This window comes from Lipophrys pholis (genome assembly GCF_963383615.2).
Source record: "Lipophrys pholis genome assembly, chromosome: 2".
Classification (NCBI taxonomy): domain Eukaryota; kingdom Metazoa; phylum Chordata; class Actinopteri; order Blenniiformes; family Blenniidae; genus Lipophrys; species Lipophrys pholis.
Genome location: NC_137636.1, coordinates 34363947 through 34383982, shown reverse-complemented (window position 1 = coordinate 34383982; position 20036 = coordinate 34363947). Strand labels below are relative to the sequence as shown.

At 45.8% G+C, this 20036-nt stretch overlaps 1 protein-coding gene across 2 annotated transcripts; it reads left to right on the top strand.

Annotated features, from left to right (window-relative positions):
- The first annotated feature begins 7224 nt into the window (after positions 1-7224).
- Positions 7225-18779, top strand: tdp1 (tyrosyl-DNA phosphodiesterase 1). 2 transcript variants are annotated; one of them, XM_080491716.1, is made up of 16 exons: positions 7233-7359; positions 7969-8589; positions 11495-11538; positions 11729-11784; positions 11915-12011; positions 12100-12134; positions 13452-13544; positions 13631-13801; positions 13872-13950; positions 14032-14208; positions 14545-14593; positions 15063-15129; positions 16325-16432; positions 16640-16742; positions 17613-17718; positions 18512-18779. In XM_080491716.1, the coding sequence occupies exons 2-16, from the start codon at positions 7971-7973 to the stop codon at positions 18583-18585; spliced, it is 1878 nt and encodes a 625-aa protein (XP_080347842.1). In that variant the 5' UTR covers positions 7233-7359; positions 7969-7970; the 3' UTR covers positions 18586-18779. The 2 variants fall into 2 exon arrangements, 1 of the variants encoding a protein (XP_080347842.1); XR_013936474.1 differs by lacking the exon at positions 16640-16742 and having other exon boundaries at positions 7225-7359; positions 18512-18739.
- Positions 18780-20036: the final 1257 nt, after the last annotated feature.

The window sequence follows — 20036 nt, the reverse complement described above, 5'->3', positions numbered from 1 at the left end:
GAGGACAGACAGATAGATAAGAGAGAGATCCACCCGGAAGACTGATCAGGACAGGAGGCTTCAATCCACCTTCAGCTCCACTGTCAGACATCCGGCAGGGAGGTTGAGAGACAGACTACAGGAGAGAAAGGCAAATGATAGTGACATGTAGTAGTGACATGTAACAGTGGTGAATAAAAAAGGAAAGAAGCTCAGTTTAGGTCTTCCAGCAGTCTGAATCTCTGGCAGCTTCACTAGAAAATGGTCTCAGGTGTCCTGAAGCAGCTCTCACTGTAAACTTTAATAGAAAAGTCTTCATCCTAACCTGAACATGAGAGGCTGTGTCAGACTCTTTAACTGAAACTGTGATCTGGTTCCACATCAGAGGAACCTGAAAGCTGAAAGCTCCGCCTCCATTCTACTTTTAGAAAACCTAGGAACCTCCAGTAAGCCAGCACTCTGAGAACCAAGTGTTCTTCTGGGGAGATCTGGGACCAGCAGTTCTTTAAGATCTTTTGAATTAGTTGAAGACTTTTTAAGCAGTGACTTGGACCCTCTGATAATAGGGAGGTACAATAGTTACTCTGGAAGTAAATGCATGGATTAACTTCTCAGTGTCACTCTATCAATACATTCTTGATTTTAGAGACATTATGCAAATATAATGTACAGATTCCAGTAGATAAGATGGTAATGAGCGACAGCAGTGCAGCTTCACTCTACTATCAGGTGAACACAGGAAGATATAGGATTACTACAATATCACCGGATGTAGTAGGAAGATATAGGATTACTACTACATCACCGGATGTGTTCAGACTCTCTTGTTCATCATGTCCGGTTGGTTCCCCTGTGAGAGCATGTTAGAACTTTCTCCCTCTGGCTATGATGACCTCTGCCTCAAGCCTTGTAGGACCTTCGGCCATCAGGATGTTGATGATGATCTGAAAAACATTGACAAGGTGTATGTAGATAGCTTTCCAAAAACTCAAAATATTGAGCACTCTACTTCTATGATGTCCTCCATTCCATTGATCCTCTTACTTCTGGGAGCAAAACATCAAAACGTAACGGATGAGTCTCAGGTCCTCCTTCTTGATTCCTGTAACTTCCTCCATCTCCTTCAGCATCTCCAAGATCTTCTGCAATACAGAGGAATAAAAGTAAACAAATCAAGCTTATGTTATGTAAAAACTCTCAAACTTGATTGATGAGGTGTTTTCTTACCTGCTGCTCACTGAAAGGAAACATCCTCAGTTTGAGCTGCTGCTTCAGGGAAAGTGATGCTGACGACATCTTCCAGAGGTTTATTCTGTCTGAACAGACCCTCGACTCCATGAGATCATCATGTAAGATCTGAAGACAAAGAGCAAAGAGAGAACATATAGCAGCACTCGGGAATAGAACCACTAACAGCACAGTTTGTTTCACTCACCTTGATCAGCTCTCTGGAGAATACAGTCAGGATCACCCCCCTTCAACACCTCAATGATCCTGCAGATTAAAATGAGATAAAAAAGCAGCACCAACTGTGACATTTACACTTTGATTAAAGTCAAAACTACTGGATTTTATTTGTTCCTGTCATTTAACAAAAGGAATCAGCCAACTGTTTAGGTCCTATCTCGCAGACAGAACCATGTGCGTGAGCCTTATATGAGGTTCCACAGGGCTCAATTTTAGGGCCCCTGTTTTTTTTCCTGTAACTTCTGCCACTGGGCTCTGTGCTCAGGAGACACGGCATCTCTTTTCACTGCTATGCAGACGACAGCCAGATTTATGTCCCGCTTAATAAGAAAGATGCCTCCTCACCTCTTCTGTCATGCCTTGATGACATTAAAGCCTGGATGGCTTTTAACTTTTTAAGCTTTAACGAAAACAAGACTGAGGTGATGGTGTTCGGGCCCAGTGGCTCCTGTGAAGCCCCTCTTTTCAACCTGGGTCCCCTGGCCCCACATGTGAAGCCAGTGGTTTTAAACCTAGGTTTTACAATGGACAGTGATTTTAAAATGGACTCTCAGATGAGGGCAGTGGTTAAGTCCAGCTTCTTCCACCTTGCAAAGGTGAAGACCACACTGGCACAGCAGCACTTTGAAACAGTAATCCATGCTTTTATTACATCCCAGCTGGATTACTGTAACGCACTTTATGTTGGAGTCAGCCAGTCCTCCCTCACACGTCTCCAGTTAGTCCAGAACGCTGCAGCCCGCCTTCTACCTGGAGCAGGTAAAAGGGAGCACATAACGCCCATTCTGGCTTCTCTCCACTGGCTGCCTCTGCATTTTAGAATTCGTTTTAAGATTCTTTTATTTGTTTTTAAATATCTGAATGGTCTGGCCCCGCCCTACCTCTCTGAGCTGCTCCACCCCTACACCGCTGCTCGGTGCCTCCGGTCAGCTGATCAGCTTCTTCTGGAGGTACTGAGGTCCAAACCAAAGCTCAGAGGGGATAGGTCCTTTTCTGTTGCAGCCCCTCTGGTGTGGAATGAGCTACCACTGCCCGTCAGACAATCCCCCCACTGTCCACTTTTAAAACTAATCTTAAGACCTATTTTGATTCCTTGGCTTTTAACCATGTTTGAGACTCTGTGCCTGGTTTTATTGTTGTTAATCTTATTGTTTGTTTTACTGTATTTCACTGTTTTTACTCTTCTATTGTAATTTGTTTTTACTTTGTCTTTCACGTGAAGCACTTTGGCTTCAGCCACAGCTGTTTTGAAGTGCCGTATATATAAAGTTGACTTGGCTTGACTTGACTTTCCTGAACCCCGTGACATCATCCACGGGGTTAATGTAAGAGATAGGAGGGACTTTTCGGACGTACCCTTCATATATACGTTCCTTATCATGGCCGCCACTTAAACACTTCCGGAGTTTAAGGAAAATTCGATAGGAAAGGAGATGGGAGGTACTATTCAGATGCACCCAACCCCTTCGCCAGCCCTGCGCCCGGGCTGCTGGCTCTGCGGCCGGCCAAGGGGTCCCGGAGGAGACTCCCGGTGACCGCTTGAGACCAGCTGCCACAGTGTGGCTGCACTGACCATCAGTGTTGCCACAGCTACCTTGAAAAAGTAATCCGATTACACATTACTAGTTACTCCTTTAAAAGTAATGCCGTTACTTTACTGATTGCTGGTTTTTAAAAGTAACTAAGTTATAATACAGGTAACTTTTTAGTTACTTTCAGCAGCTGCCGACCCCCCCCCCCCACGCCTTTCCCGATCTCAACATAAAAATGACAACCAAGTCTTACCAAGAACTCAGTTCTGATCCTGCCTGGCCTCCTGCTGATCCCTATTTAACCTTTGACCTTCATTCTTTCTTCTATTTATATCTGACTCATGGCTTTATGATCAGATTTGTACTATTACTGGTGTTTATTTACCCGGAGATGTAGTTGTAGTCTGTTGTTGCTCTATTTATCAATTTATTCATTTACACTACCTGCTCTATGTGACCTTTTAACCCCCCCCCCCCCATTGATTGATTGATTGATTGATTGATTGATTGATTGATTGATTGATTGAAAAAAGGGGGGGCTGATTGCAACGTTAAGGTTAATTAATGACGTTGGTTTGTTCCCATTCTTTTGTGTCACCTGAACGTTAGAGTGAGTTGACCTGTGATTGGCTGAGAGTGGAGAAGTGGGCGGGTCAGGTGAGCGTGCAGACTGCATGCATGCGTGTCTGGGTCAGTTTTGAGGAGAATGGAGGAGCAGCTGGTTCTGTTTAATAATAAAGCGGCTTTGCAGACAAGAAACTCGTCCTGCTGGACGTTACAATAGTAACGCACAGTGACTTAGATAAGTAACTTTAATGTGATTACTGGTTACATTACGCGTTACATTACTCGTTACTCGCTGGTCATAACAGAGTAACACCGTTAGCGGCATAACTGCTGACCACTGGGCCTGATCTTCAGAAAGCTTAACGGCAGTGGGGTCGGTGTGTTCACACACTGTGAATGTTTCATTCCACACAGTGCATCAGGCCTAAAGTTTATGTGGCTGACCCTCGGCTCACTTGTTGGGAGTCCTGGGCACTGGTTTCTTATTGGATGTTGTTCGGACGAATGATTTTGTGTGTTTGAGAGAACTGATCCCTGCAGGTACCTGTAGCTTCCACTGGGCGTCAGGATTCCTTGTCGGAGCGCCTAAAGAGGGTTTAGGACCCCGCTACACTCTCACCTGTGCAGGGGGGATAAAGGGGGCGTCGACCTGCATGAGCAGCGTTTTTTCCGAGTATGGAAAGTAATGGGAGAAGCAGCTGCCAGAGGAGAGGGCGATCTATCAGCCACAGTGTTGTCTTCTGAGACACTAATCGGTGAGCGCTGGGGAGATCGAGCTGTCAAACGCAAACAGTGCTCAGAGGCAGCGTGATCTGTGAAGGTGGTGCGTCTACAGACAAGTCCTATGGAAGATTCCTTTTTTCTCACGCCCGGTGCGCGGAATGAGGTACGTTATGCAGTATTTTATTTGACCTCCTGCTGCAGGTGAAGCGGGTCGTGTTGTCTCATTTGTAAATACAGTTGTTGCATTTATTTACTCTGTTTATTTCTTTAATATTAAGGTTTAATAAATGGTACAATATTGAAGATTGACAGTTACTTGTGTCTGGTTTTTACGAAATTGAAATGATTAAATAAAGTATGTTTATGAATTGCTTTAAATTAAATAACTTGTATTTTGTATTGTCTTGTAGTTTTCACGGTGCTCAGCTATGCTCAACATCGAAATAAAAAGGGCATTGAGAAGCATCAGCCGAGACTCCAGCATCTTGTTCTTTCAACCCAAGGGCCGTAACAGTGTAAATGAAATCTTCTGCTCTGACCAGTCAACCTGATGACAACAGACTGACGGATTCACTCCGGATTCACTACGCAGTCCGACCGCCGTCCGGCCGGCTGCTGACAACCACTAGTGTGGAAGAGAAGCATCACTGCCAGTGTAGGTACCGGATGTATCCGGCTGCCGGATTGATCACCTGCCCAGGTCAACCTGTCTTCACCTGTCCAGGGGAAAAGCTCTTATGTTCTGGTGGTGGTGGTGCTAAATATCTTAGGTGGTGCTTCTCAATTTCAGCCAAAGTTAAGTTCATATACAATAAAGTGCTTTTTAAACCACATTACAACAATCTTTTTAGATTGAGAGAGCCCCCTAGTGGTGAAAATTATAGTACTTTTAAACAGCTTGTGAATAGAGATAAGGCTCTTTTATTAAAACAAATACAAGCAGATGCTTTATTAATCCTTTTTCAGAAAATGTATGAATTTTGGGGTTGATTTAATTGAAAGGACAGTTAGTCTGAGTTTAGGAGGAAAAAAATATGGGAAATCAGGTATATTTTCAAACAGCACTATATTGACCAGCCGCCACAGTGTTCTGGGAAACAGATTTCAGAGAAATCATATGTCTCTCATGTGTCCCTCGGTAGTGTTATATCACAAAAACAGAAACACAATTCACACACATAAACAAACTTTCACCAAAATAACGCAAAATGCACCATTGACTTGATGAACAGTGTTTGCACTCAGATGGAGACACTGAATACATCATGCACCCTGGAAGAAATTCACTGTTCATGACTGTACACTACTTTACTGTACCATTCACTTCTGTACACTACTGTTCACTAATGTATACTGCTGTTAACTAAAGTTAACGACTGTACTGTTCACTACTGTGCACTGCTGTTAACTACCGTGCACTACTGTTCACTACTGTACTCTTTACTACTATACACTGCTGTTAACTACTGTACTGTTCACTACTGTACACGACTGTTAACTACTATACACTACTGTACTGTTTACCACTACTGTACACTGCTGTTCACTATTGCGCTGTTCACTGCTGTACACTACTGTTCACTACTGTAAACTATCATTTACTACTGTAAACTAGCATTCACTACTGTACTATTCACTACTGTACAGTACTTCACACTACTGTACAGTTGACTACTGTGTTGTTCACGTCTGCGCTACTGTACTGTTCACTATTGCACTTTTCACTACTGTAAACTTGCATTCACTACAGTACTTCACACCACTGTATGGTACTTCACACTACTGTACTGTTTACTATTGTACAGTACAGTACAGTACTGTTCACTTCTGTGCGCGACTGTACTGTTCACTACTGCACGTTACTGTGCTGTTCACTACTGTACTGTACACTACTGCCCACTACTGTCCACTACCGCACACCACTGCACACTACCATACTGTTCAGTACTTTACTGCTCACCACTGTACTGTTCACCACTGTTCACTACCGCACTGTTCACCACTGTACACTACTGCGCGGTTCACCACTGTTCTGTTCACTACTGCATGCTACAGTACACTTTAGTACTATTCAGGAGTGTGGACTACTTTACACTACTTTACTGTTAACTACTGTACTGTACACTACGGTACTGTTCACTATTGTACTGTTCACCTCTATTCACTACTGTACTGCTCACTACTGCACACCTTTGTTCACCAATGTTCACGAATAATAACGATAATAATGGCTTGGATTTATATAGTGCTTTTTTCAAGCTGACTCAAAGTGCGTACAGAAACCATTATTCATTCACACCAGTCACACGAGTGGTGGTAATCTACAGTGTAGCCACAGCTGCCCTGGGGCATACTGACAGAGGCATGACAACGGCCCCTCCGACCACCACCAACATTCATGCACCATTCATACCCATTCATACAAGGCAATGTGGGTAAAGTGCCTTGACAACGACAATGACTTGGATAGAGTGGGATTCGGACCTCCAACCCTCCGGTTATTGGACTACCGACTCTACCACTGAGCCACGAAAGATGGATTCCAGAAGTGCAAAATAAACTGTGTGCTTTTTTAAGCTCTTAGATTTTCAGTCATTAATATGATCATATCTAAACATTTATAAATATTAACAAACCTGGATACATTTGATCAATTCTGAACACATTTCTGTTTATGTGCATTAAAAAATAACTATACTGGAGGAAGTTGAACCTGATTACCTCACCACACAGTGAGCCGGACATTCCGTCATTATAATCACACACATTTAACACCATCTGCTTTTTCGGGTGGTTTTTTAATCTGATCGATTAAACTGATCACAGCAGAGCAGACTGCTCAGCATGTGGCTCCTGTCTCCAGTATGTGTGTTACAGACAATGGGCACCAGGAGGCGCTGATGCCTCCTGGCAGGAACCGTCTCGAGGCGGAACCTTTGACAAGGACGCAGTTTCCAACCGAACAGTGTCGCTCGTTACTCTCCTGTTCATCGTGTGTGTCGCTGTTGTTGTGAAGTTTGACGAATGGAAACACTGAAGTGTGTGTATGTGTGTGTGTGTAACAGAGTGATCTTGCAGCGCCTCTGACTCGGTAAACTTTGATCTCTTCACACACCTCGAGCCGTTTCAACACTGCGGAGCGTGAACACACCTTCATCTTCACTCTTCATCATCTCCTCCCTTCTACATCATCTCCTCTCTTCATCTTCACTCCTTCATCATCTTTACTCTTCTTGTTCATCGTCACTCCTCTTCATCATCTTAACTCTTCATCATCCCCTCTCTTCTTCATCATCTTCACTCTTCATCATCTTTACTCTTCTTCAACATCTTAACTCTTCATCACCTTCACTCCTCTTCATCATCTTAACTCTTCATCATTCCCTCTCTTCTTCATCATCTTCACTCTTCATCATCTTTACTCTTCTTCAACATCTTAACTCTTCGTCATCTTCACTCCTCTTCATCATCTGAGTTTACTCTTTATCATCTCTCCTCTTCATCATCTCATCTCCTCTTCATCATCTTCACTCCTCTTCCTCCTCTCCACCATTAGAGCCAAGGCTCTGACAGGAAGTGGAAGTTGACATAAAGGCAGCAAAGTGACACAAACCAGTTCATGTGTCCGTGATGTGAAACGTCAGCGCTCTGCAGAGTGCAGCTGATCTTCATCACGCTTCCTCCTCTTGCTCCTGCTCAGGCATGTCTCAGGACAGTCAACATGGGAAGTGGGACATCTCCAGCAGTGACGATGACCAGGATGCTGGCCTTCCTCCATCGGGGATGAACAGTTTGGAGTCCCCTCGTCCGCCCCCAGCAGCAGGAGCCCGAGCCCCGGTGCAGGTGAAACCAGAGGTGGAGTCCCGTCAGGTGAAACCAAAGGTGGAGTCCCGGCAGGTGAAACCAGAGGTGGAGTCCCGTCAGGTGAAACCAGAGGTGGAGTCCCGGCAGGTGAAACCAGAGGTGGAGTCCTGGCAGGTGAAACCAGAGGTGGAGTCCAGAGCGTCTCCAGCCGGGAAGCGGAAGAAGGAGGCTTCAGATGGTGGCTGGATGCTGTCAGACAGTGAGGGTGATGATGATGAGGAGGTGAAGAGTGTCCCACCAAACCCACCAAAGAGAGCAGCTCCAACTCCCAAAGCCAAGAGGCTGAAGGTGGAGAAGGAGCGGCCCCCCAGCCCCCATGGCCGCCTCTACTACTTGGATGAGCCCAAGGACTTCTTTGAGTCGCGCCTCCCCAGTCTGAACGACACCTACCGCTTCTACCTGAACAAGGTGACGGGGTTAGACCAGAGCTACAACCGTGGAGCGCTGCACATCCGAGGTACGTCTGATGTGACATTTAGAACAGATTCCAGGCGCCAGGGAACTTCCTGTGGCGGTCAACAGCTGTGGAGTAGATCTGCTGGAATTTACAAACCATTTGTTTTGTTACCCAGCGTAATAATATAGTGAGGGTGAGAGGGGGCACCGCTGTCTGCAGCTCCTGCACACCAGAAACCATTGTTCACCGTGGCTGTTGGGCTGGAGTAGAGGGCTTTAATCATGTTAATGAAGTTAGTGCCGAGGCCAAACTGTTCAAAATACCAGAAACCAAAAAGCGCATTCCACTCGGTCGAAGGCCTTTTCAGCGTCAAGGGAGACTATTAAAGCTGAGTCAGCATTAGGGGCACGGCGGACATCGTCTGTGCCACATTTTGATTTTACAAATCCGGTCTGATCAGGGTTTAATATTTTGGGGAGAATATTCTCCAGTCTCCGGGTCAAAACCTTTGCAACAGTTTAATGGTCCACACTGAGGAGACTAATAGGCCTGCTTTAGGTTTTTGTTTGTCCTTTTCCAAGATAAGACTAATAGTCAGGCAGCTTAGCAGCTGGATGTGGACATGCTGGACAAAAGCACCAATTTTTTTTTTTTTACATACTGGCCTGGGTCCCAACTATTGATTTTTGATAGGAACCACCTCCCTCTAATAGGCTATGCCCGCCATATTGGATTTCAAAAATGTCAGTATGTGAAAAAAATGTGGTGCTTTTGTCCAGCACATCCATCCAAAATATGTTGCCAAGCTGCCTCACTGTGATGGAGGCGTACCTCCAGGGGGTGGTTGTTAATGGCAGGCATAAGAATTGGCTGAATCTCTGGTCAAAACTTTCAATAAAATTCCAATGGGAACCTGTCTGCACACTTCCTGTTTGGCATTGATTGAATTGTGGCCCAGACCTCCGGTCTCTAGACTGGAACGGCCCTCTTAGATTGCGGGTGAGGGAACGTCGTTCAAATATGAGGCGATATCGGAATCAGCCTTCTCTGCACTGTTCAAAGACGTCCTGAGAAGTCCTGAAATCTATTATTGAAAACCGCTGGGTCACAAGAGACGTCCCCATTCTGTGTTGATATTGTGTTACTGGAGCGATCACTGCTTTGGCTTTTTACTTGGTGTCAGCAGGCGACAGGACTTATTCCCATCTTCATAATATTTCTGAGTACAGAGTAGAGTAATAACTTCTGGGCATGACAAAGTATGGTCGATATGTAAGTTCAGTCCTAGCGGCTACAAGCGTCCTTAAGCTTGCTGATGTGGGTGATTGTTTATGTGTTTGCTCCAGCCTGATCACGTCCTTCTCCAGGTGCTTTCTGCTTTCCTCTGTAATGTTTTTCTGCTGAGAACTGGAAGAAGTGAGGCGTTAGAGGAGAAGCTTTAGCAGCATCCCAGGTCATGGCAGGAGAAGCTTTAGCAGCATCCCAGGTCACGGCGGTGGAAATAGGTGGTTTTGTTTTCCAGCCAGAATAGTGATGGTGGTTCCAGACAAAGGTGCAGAAAGAGTCATTGTTCAAAAATGACGTGTAGAATCTCCAAGTGGGGGTTCTAGGAATATTACATATTTGGTTGATGTATAAATGAACATTTACCGGCGGGGGGGGGGGGGGTCATGGTCTGACTGGGCAATAGGGTCTGAGCAGCAGGTTTGGACGGACTGCAGAAAGTTTTGGGGACTAAAGAAATAATCTCGTCTCGAATATGATTTGTGAGGATGTGAAATAAAACGTGTAGTCTTTTGTTTTAGGATTTAAGTGATCAGTCGTATCTGTACATGGATTCCTATGGACAGCAGCTGATCTGGGGATGGAGACGTCCTGAGAGACCTGAGAGCTGCAGAGCTGGAAAATGACTGAATGACAGATAATGAATGGAGAAAGATTGATCAGGATGTAAGCAGTGATATGGAGAAGTAAGCCTGATCTCCTGTCTACTGGCAAAAAGAAAATAATACATGTAGAGTCTGAACAGCAACGTTTATCCTCCCCTATCCTGTAACCAAACCACAGGATTAAAAACAAAAAAACAGATTCAGAGGAGAAACATGCAGAACCAGGCTCAAAGGAGGAGAACCCTGCAGAACCAGACTCAGAGGAGAAACGTGCAGAACGAGATTCAGAGGAGAAACATGCAGAACCAGACTCAAAGGAAGAGAAACCTGCAGAACCAGACTCAGAGGAGAAACGTGCAGAACCAGGCACAGAGGAGAAACATGCAGAACCAGGCTCAAAGGAGGAGAAACCTGCAGGACCAGACTCAGGAGAAACGTGCAGAACCAGGCTCAAAGGAGGAGAAAAATGCAGAACCAGGCTCAAAGGAGGAGAAACCTGCAGGACCAGACTCAGGAGAAACGTGCAGAACCAGGCTCAAAGGAGGAGAAACATGCAGAACCAGGCTCAAAGGAGGAGAAACCTGCAGAACCAGATTCAGAGGAGAAACATGCAGAACCAGGTTCAAAGTAGGAGAAACCTGCAGAACCAGATTCAGAGGAGAAACCTGCAGAACCAGACCCCCCACACACACCAGACTCCCTGACCAGACCTGTAGGCAACCTGTAGAGGTCCAGTAGGAGCAGACAGAACATGATAATCAGTCACTAGTATAGATTTTATATTGAATTTAGCTGCAATTCTTAGTGATGGTAGTTCAGTTACTAAAACAAACTCTGTTATTGACTAAATGTTAGAATCCACTGGGCTCAATGAGCTCCAGACAGATTAGTATGAATAATAAGTCTGAATAATCACTGCTGGTCTAAAGTGTGACGTTTGTCGTGTTGGTGGCCACTTCCATCAAGAAGTTGGACGGTTGTGTTTTCTCTCTGAATGCACCCTGAGGTGGCTGTGTGGTTTGTTGCTCTATAAATAAGGTTGGATTGAATGGCAATAACTTCTCTCCTCCCCACAGACATCCTCTCTCCGCTGTTCGGGACCCTGAAAGAATCTGTCCAGGTGACTCTTCAATCCTTGTTTGGTGCCAGCGAGAGGGTCCAGTGTGCTGTGCTATCAAACTATATGGATCCTCACAATCATTCTAGTTTTTAGCATGCAGAGACACAAACATAGCTGCTGGGTGTAATTTACATTATGATCGCTTAACACTTCTCAAGCTCATTGACACAATGATTATTTTCCTCCATAGTTCAACTACTGCTTCGACATTGCCTGGATGGTTGAGCAGTACCCTTCAGAGTTCAGGTCAGTTCTGCTGCGTCGCGTTCCGACTCTCACACGCCAACGTCTGCGGACGTGACGCTGCAACTCAACCCAGTCAGATGTTAGGAAACGAGAGGATGGCAGTACCTGCAGATGTTGTTTGGCTTTTCAGGGATCGTCCAGTTCTGATCGTCCACGGAGATAAGAGAGAGGCCAAAGCCCGTCTGGTCCAGCAAGCTCAGCCTTTTCCACATGTTCGCCTGTGCCAGGTAGGGTCTGCTCACCTGGAGGGGCGGGACTCCAGCCTCGGCTCTGCTGCTTTTCAATCACGTCCATCTGTGATCTGTGTTCCGACAGGCCCCGCTGGACATCGCGTTTGGAACTCACCACACGTAAGCTTTTCTGGATCTTTACAATCTTTATTGGGGATTTATTACCCGCAGCTCTACAGACACGTGGCTCGACAGCCTCTGTGTAAGAGCTCCATGAAGTATGAACTAAATCACGTCATCTGGACATCGGTCTATTTAACTCGGTTTAGGGTTGCCAACCGTCCCTTGAAAAACGGAATCGTCCCGTATTCGCAAACAAAAGTACGCGTCCCATATTGAGCTGAAAAGGTCCCGTATTACCGTGAGAATCAAAACTAGTCTGGTGACAGACTCTGATATTACATCTTCGACCAGCAATGCTCCTCCGAAACAACATAAAAAAGGTGCTGGAATACAGGGAGGAATGAGAAGAAGTCAACATCTGGGAGGGAAAAGTGCGTGATAACAATCTTCATGGTAAGTTTTCTGTTTTTTCAGTACTTCACTGCCTTGTCATGAAATAATGTGCCTGCTTTAATATTAGTTGACGTGTGTAAAGCTTTCCTAATGTTGAGGAGAAGTTTGGCTCATGTGATGTTTGGAGTATCTCGCTAAGAACTGTGCTTCGTTAGCAGCTTGCTTTACTGTAGGAAGAATCCTCATTAATGGTGAGTTTTTTAAAAAGAATATTCAAGTTACTTTATTGGCCGTTGACTTCCGCTGACCCACTGAAATGAATTACTTCCAATCTATTTGTAGGTAATATGAATTATGAGTTAAAATTGAGTCTGTTGTGTTAAAATACGTGCCCCATCTGTCATGCGGGCCTCAATTCATAGTAACTGCAGTGTGTATGAAGGTGTTTTTTCACCAGGCATCATTAAGTAGTATTTAAAATGATGGGCTTTGCACAGAAAACAGTTTCTCTGTGTTGTGTGTACTGGTAGATCAATTTAGGTTAAATTTGTATTATTCCATGTTGTGATGTATATTTTGCATTATGTTATTTAAGTAACATAGTAAAAAAGTACAAGTAAACTAACCAATACTTTTGGTACAGAGTCAATGTAATTATTTACTTTTACTCCTGATTATTTTTCATTTGTCCACGGTAAATTACACCTGCAGAATTAAATTGTTTTAATGTGTACTTGGTTGTTATGTTAAAGAAGTGAGACCACGTCCTGCTTTAGTTTTGAACCGGGTTATTTCAGATACTATAAGTGTAGAAATAACCGATGAACCGAGGCGCGTGTTGGCGGTGATGTGATGCTGTGGATGTGGCGGTCCTCTGAACCTCCAGAGGGGTCTCCGGTTCAGCCGAAGTCCTGAGAGTCTCCTGCTAGACCAGGACCCAGAGGTCTGGTGTGGGCTGAGACTCTGGTCTGCTCCTTCCAGGAAAATGATGCTGCTGTGGTACGAGGAAGGCTTCAGAGTCGTCATCCTGACCTCCAACCTGATCCGAGCAGACTGGTACCAGAAGACCCAGGGGTAGGTCTGCAGCGCAGCCCTGTAGGACCCGGGTCTGGTGCTCCAGAGAGAGACCGCAGTCAACAGGCCTGCGCTGCTGTGTGCAGGATGTGGATGAGCCCGTTGTTTCCACGGTTACCGGCGGGATGCGGTGCGAGCGCAGGCGAGTCGCCTACCTTCTTTAAGAGGGACCTGCTGGAGTACCTGTCCTCGTACCGAGCCCCAGACCTCCAGGACTGGATCCAGAGAGTCTCAGAGCATGACCTGTCTGAGACCAGGTAAACCCAGAGGGGGGCGGAGATCTGACCCTCCTGCGGTGCGGTTACCTTTCATCACGCTCTGTTTCAGGGTGTTTCTGGTGGCATCCACCCCGGGGAGGTACGTGGGGGCAGATATGGAGCGCTGGGGGCACCTGAGGCTCCGCAAGGTGAGTACTACACCCTGAGGTCTCTCCTGCTCACCAAAAGAAGAATGCCTCAGCGGCGCCCCCTGGTTCTGCTGTTTGCAGCTGCTGTGCCAGCACACGGACTCTGTTCCCGGCGAGGAGAAGTGGCCTGTGATTGGCCAGTTTTCCAGCATCGGCTCCCTGGGACTGGATAAGAGCAAGTGGTTGGAGGGGGAGTTCCAGCGCAGCCTGGGCACCCTGGGCAGGTCTTCTCCTGGCTCAGACCCCCCCATGCTCCTGGTGGGTTCTTCTCACTCACATTTGGTGTAAATGATGTGGTTTGCTGGCTGCTCGCTCAGACTTTCTGGGTTGTAGTGGAGGAAGAGGGGAATGTGAAGGGAGCCAGATCCCCAGCGAGATAAACAGGGTTTGTTCTTAATGTCACTTCATCATCCTCACACAGTTTGAAACCTGACCAGTCTACTGACCAGTCTCCACAGGTCTGGAAGGCAACTGAATGTGTGTGATGACAGCAGAAGAAAGAAATTCTATATTTCTGTGTATAAATTATTAAGTATGTTACAGTCTGAAGTGACGACTTGTGGTCTCAGTAACAATGAAGCTTTTATTTTCTAGCTGTATCCATCAGTGGAAGACGTGAGGACGAGTTTAGAAGGTTACCCAGGTCAGTAATGTCTCGCCCTTTTCAAGGATTCATATTTTCTGTACAAAGCCCGACAGGAAGAGCCTTCAGTCTGAGCTCAGGGCAAAGAACACCTGAGACACAGACAAATATAGTGTCACTAAGAGCAAAGTCCAGCTGATTTAGAGGTGAAACACACACACACACACACACACACACACTGTGTTTACATACCATTTGAATTACACACACACACATTGAGTTGCATACATACAGATCTAAATACGCATGTACAGATCAAAAAGTGCTGACACACACACAAATGGACATGTGCAGGAGTGTGTGTCTTATCTAACTGGCCAGCTGTGTGTGTGTGTGTGTGTGTGTGTGTGTGTGTGTGTGTGTGTGTGTGTGTGTGTGTGTGTGTGTGTGTGTGTGTGTGTGTGTGTGTGTGTGTGTGTGTGTGTGTGTGTGTGTGTGTGTGTGTGTGTGTGTGTGTGTGTCTCTGCAGCCGGAGGCTCCCTCCCCTACAGCATCCAGACGGCTCAGAAACAGCTCTGGCTGCACCAATACTTCCAGTGAGTTCACGACTACACACACTCCAAACTGCTGACAGCTTCAGAATAAACACAAACACACTTTTACCCATTTTCCATCTAAATATTTTCAGACTTCAAAATAAAGCTAACGCAAGTTTATGTACTGTGTCAGATCTGGAATATGTTGTGAAATGTAAGAACACTGACCACTGTTACTGCTTAGAGCCGTTGTAACTGGATTAACAGGTTAAACTTTCATTAACCAGTATTTAGTTGTTTTGAGTGTTCGAGCCTATTTTAGCCATATTTCACTCTTATTATCTTGTGTAGCTTATTTAACCAGCTGTTTCTATCCATTGACGCTATTCTATCAGTTCCACCCTGTCGTCAGTCCTGTAGGGATTTTTTGCTGTTTATTTTTTTTTCAAGCCCCTTTGTTGTTGTTGTTGTTGTTGTTGTCGTTAATTCCCCTTCCCAGTGTCATGTGTCCACAGAGAGCCACGTGTGGCAGCAGTTCAGGAGGCTCAGTCAGGCTGACAGTCCAGTTAAACACACTTTAACACAGAGGTCTCAAACTCAGATCCTCGAGAGCCACAGCCCTGCATGTTTTCCATGTCTCCCTCCCCTGATTGTCCTGATGGTTCATCACCACATTCAGCACAAAGCCAGAAAACGAGCTGCTCATTGCAATCAACTGTGTGGAAGCAGGGAGACATGGAAAACATGCAGGGCTGCGGCGCAGGCTGAGTTTGAGACCCCTGCTAACATGGACTACGTCATGGACCTGGAGTGTTCACAGGCTGCTGTGTGTGCTGATGTGTTGGATCTTTCTGATGCAGCCACACCACAGCATGCTAATGCTAGATTCCCAGATACCAGTGAAAACCTGTCTTACCCTCATACTGCTGTAAATGATGGCCACTAATGGTCTATTGTACAACAAGTGGCTCACTTGTAGACAGACTGCCCATCACTCCCTGTGGGTGTCACGTCCATTCTGAATATGATGGCTTTAACCGTGGAGTTCTGCATTCACAGCTGGAAACAGCAAGGCCATGGTGTAACATTACATTTGTGTGTGTGTGTGTGTGTGTGTGTGTGTGTGTGTGTGTGTGTGTGTGTGTGTGTGTGTGTGTGTGTGTGTGTGTGTGTGTGTGTGTGTGTGTGTGTGTGTGTGTGTGTGTGTGTGTGTGTGTGTGTGTGTGTGTGTGTGTGTGTGTGTGTGTTTTCTCAGCCGCTGGAAGGCGAATTGCACGGGGAGGAGTCACGCCATGCCACATATCAAGACATACATGAGGGCGTCTCCAGATTTCACTCAGCTGGCCTGGTTCCTGGTCACCAGGTGTGTGTGTGTGTGTGTGTGTGTGTGTGTGTGTGTGTGTGTGTGTGTGTGTGTGTGTGTGTGCGTGCGTGCGTGCGTGCGTGCGTGCGTGCGTGCGTGCGTGCGTGCGTGCGTGCGTGCGTGCGTGCGTGCGTGCGTGCGTGCGTGCGTGCGTGCGTGCGTGCGTGCGTGCGTGCGTGCGTGACGATGTCCTGTGGTGTGTTTCAGTGCTAACCTGTCAAAGGCAGCGTGGGGCGCTCTGGAGAAGAACCAGACTCAGATGATGGTCCGGTCGTACGAGCTGGGAGTCTTGTTTGTTCCCTCTGCATTTGTAAGGCTGTCAGTCCGTCCTTCAGCCAGCCAGTCAGTCAGTCCTACAATCAGTCAGTCAGTCCTACTGTCGTTTAGTCTGTCGGTCCTACAGTCGTTCAATCTGTACATTTTACAGTCAGTCTGTCAGTCTTACAGTCAGTCAGATGTTCAGTCAGTCCTACAGTCGTTCAGTCTTTCAGTCCTACAGTCAGTCGTTCAGTCAGTCAGTCAGTCTTAAGACTGTTTAATGCTTGACGCGCCCGCAAACTCCACACGGCTCCGTGTACCTCCATGTGGACCTGTTCACGTGGCCGTCACCAGTCTGTGCGCCGTAAGATTTTTCTGGCTACACGAAGGGAGACGTGTGAAAAAACAGGCAGAGCTGAAGAGGAGGAGGACTGAAGACTTGGTTTTATAGACACAAAAAGCATAAAGCTGCACTTCCACACTGAAAACACAAGATTTGATTCATAGATGCCAATTTGCTTCAGTGTCAGACTCCAACAGAGGGAAGATTTAATTCAAAACAATAGTTGCATGCTCTGGTCCGCTCTCCACTTGCAGGATCACCTGCTGGTGTCGAAGAGGTCTACTTCTTCTGCTCTAATTTAATACTGCGGTGGAAGTGTGTTTGCGATGCAGTGCCCCCTGCAGTTTGGGAGCGGAAGCCGCGTGTAATATAAATGGCACGCGTCAAGCATAAAACAGCCTTTACAGTCGGTCAGTCCTACAGTCAGTCAATCAGTCAGTCCAACAGTCTTTCAGTCAGTCCTACACTCAGTCAGTCCTACACTCACTCAGTCAGTCAGTCCTACAGTCGTTCAGTCAGTCATTCCATTAATCAGTCCGTCCTACAGTGTGTCACTGTGCTGGTTGTCTTCTCTTACAGGACTTAAAGAGCTTCCCCATAGACTCACATCCTTTTCCTGTGTCCTCGTCCTCGACTGGATTTCCTGTGCCCTTTGACCTCCCTCCGACCTGCTACTCTCCTAAAGGTGCCCTGACGTGTGTGTGTGTGTGTGTGTGTGTGTGTGTGTGTGTGTGTGTGTGTGTGTGTGTGTGTGTGTGTGTGTGTGTGTGTGTGTGTGTGTGTGTGTGTGTGTGTGTGTGTGTGTGTGTGTGTGTGTGTGTGTGTGTGTGTGTGTGTGTGTGTGTGTGTGTGTGTGTGTGTGTGTGTGTGTGTACTTGAAGTTCCACTGTGATTTTGATTCAGCAGAGGAAACATAATGCTCTTATGTTGGTGAGTTCTACTTTAAAATACCAAATGAAGACCAGAGCCAGTGGAAGTAGTGAAGTGTGACACGTGTCCAGGTCAAACCAGGCTGCTCTGTGTGAGGGTCACTGAGCTTCTATCATGACAGAACAGTCAGAAGCATTCATATGTCAGATTATTGCTGTTAAAAAGACACTGAGACGAGCTGTCTCCAGACATCACTGCCCCGGCATGAGGAGCGTTTACTTTTTATATGTTCGTCACTGATCACAGCTGGAAGAAGAGGAGTACTGCCAGCCAGCAGTAAACAGCACATGAATATCTTTAACTCTGAGTAGAAAGCCTCGTGTTTATCCAAGAGTATCATGTAAACCTCCATGAAGTGAAACAGAAGTATGGATATTTTGGCTTCATTAAAGCTCGGCTAGTGTTGTGATCGCCCCCCTGCTGGCTGAGTCCCAAAATCAATCGAAATGTTAGCCCAACTTCTCCAGATGGTTTTAACTTCAAGTTTCCTTCACTGTCCTGGAATCCTCTGATCAAAACGATCAATCTTTTTCTTTCCAACCTTTCAGATCAGCCTTGGATCTGGAACATTCCCTACAACCAGGCCCCCGACACACACGGCAACGTCTGGGTCCCCTCCTGAACACTCACGCACACTGTAGTTCTATGTAGTTTTTTGTAATTCTGTGTAGTCCTGTGTATTAGAAATGTTAGTTACCAGTAACTCTGTTTTGTATTTTTTTTTTTACTGCAGATTGACATATTTCCTACAAATAAATAAAACACTGTTATCTCCTGTTTCCTTCTTTTTTTTTAGAAATAAAAAGATCTGCTTCATAGAGTTGTTTGTATTTCTAGAAATCTTTATATCAGGCAGGTTCACTGATAAAACTTCTGGTACACAGTTTTTAATGGACAATTGTTGAGTGTGTAGATGTTTCATTGTATCGTTGCTTCATCATGTGTCAGTGGTTTTCTGTGTGTTGTGGTCTGCCACCCACTGGATTCTAACACTGCCCGTTCACTGGACTCTGTAAACACCATCCACTGGACTCAGTAACACCACCTGTCGACTGGAATCTCAAACTACACTTACTGGACTCTAACACCACCTGTACACTGGACTCTGTAAATACCACCAACGAGACTATGTAACTCCACTAACTGGACTCTAACACCACCCATCCAATGGAATCTAACACCATCTACTGGACTCTAACACCACCTACTGGACTCTGTAACATCACCTGTAGATGGGAATTTGTAAACACCACCCATACATGGGAATCTGTAAACATCACCAACGAGACTATGTAACTCCACTAACTGGACTCTAACACCACCCATCCAGTGGAATCTAACACCACCTACTGGACTCTGTAACATCACCTGTAGATGGGAATCTGTAAACACCACCCATACATGGGAATCTGTAAACACCATCCACTGGACTCTATCGCCACCTACTGGACTGTAACATTCTCTTGTTGGTCTGGTGGTGATGACCTCTCTGGGTTGAACCGTCAGTTGTTTTCACGCTGCTGTTCGAGATGGACTTTCCTTGTCAAAGTGATGATTGGATCTAAGGATACTTGCCTGCTAGAAAAAGTAGAATAACTAGAAGAATGAGTCATCAGATGGTGCAGGTCGTTCGCTGGACCTGAGATCAGCCACCAGAAGAAGAAAGCAGTTTCTATTGAAGAGGAGTCAGTTCGTCTTGTTTTCACTCTGCTCAAGTTTCAGGAGATTGAAGGAAATGCAGTCATTAATGTGTTCTTTAAATTGATGAAGGAACAGAAAGATATTGTTCACAATGGGTTTATTGATAATTACCTTCAGGCAGAATACATGGAATACAGCGAGATCTCGGGCTCAACCATCAGACTGTCCGGGAGGACCAGGCATCAGAGTGGAAGAGCCCCGAGTGCCCAAAAACATTGGCTTATAAACATTTCTTTCACCCCTCCCTGCACATATGGTGTGGATGCCACAAGTTGTTTTTACCGAAATTGAACACATCTCTATTGTTCTGTCCCGGGAAGATTTGTGATCTCATAATAGTACCAGGCTTTACATCTTCCCGGCTTTAAATTA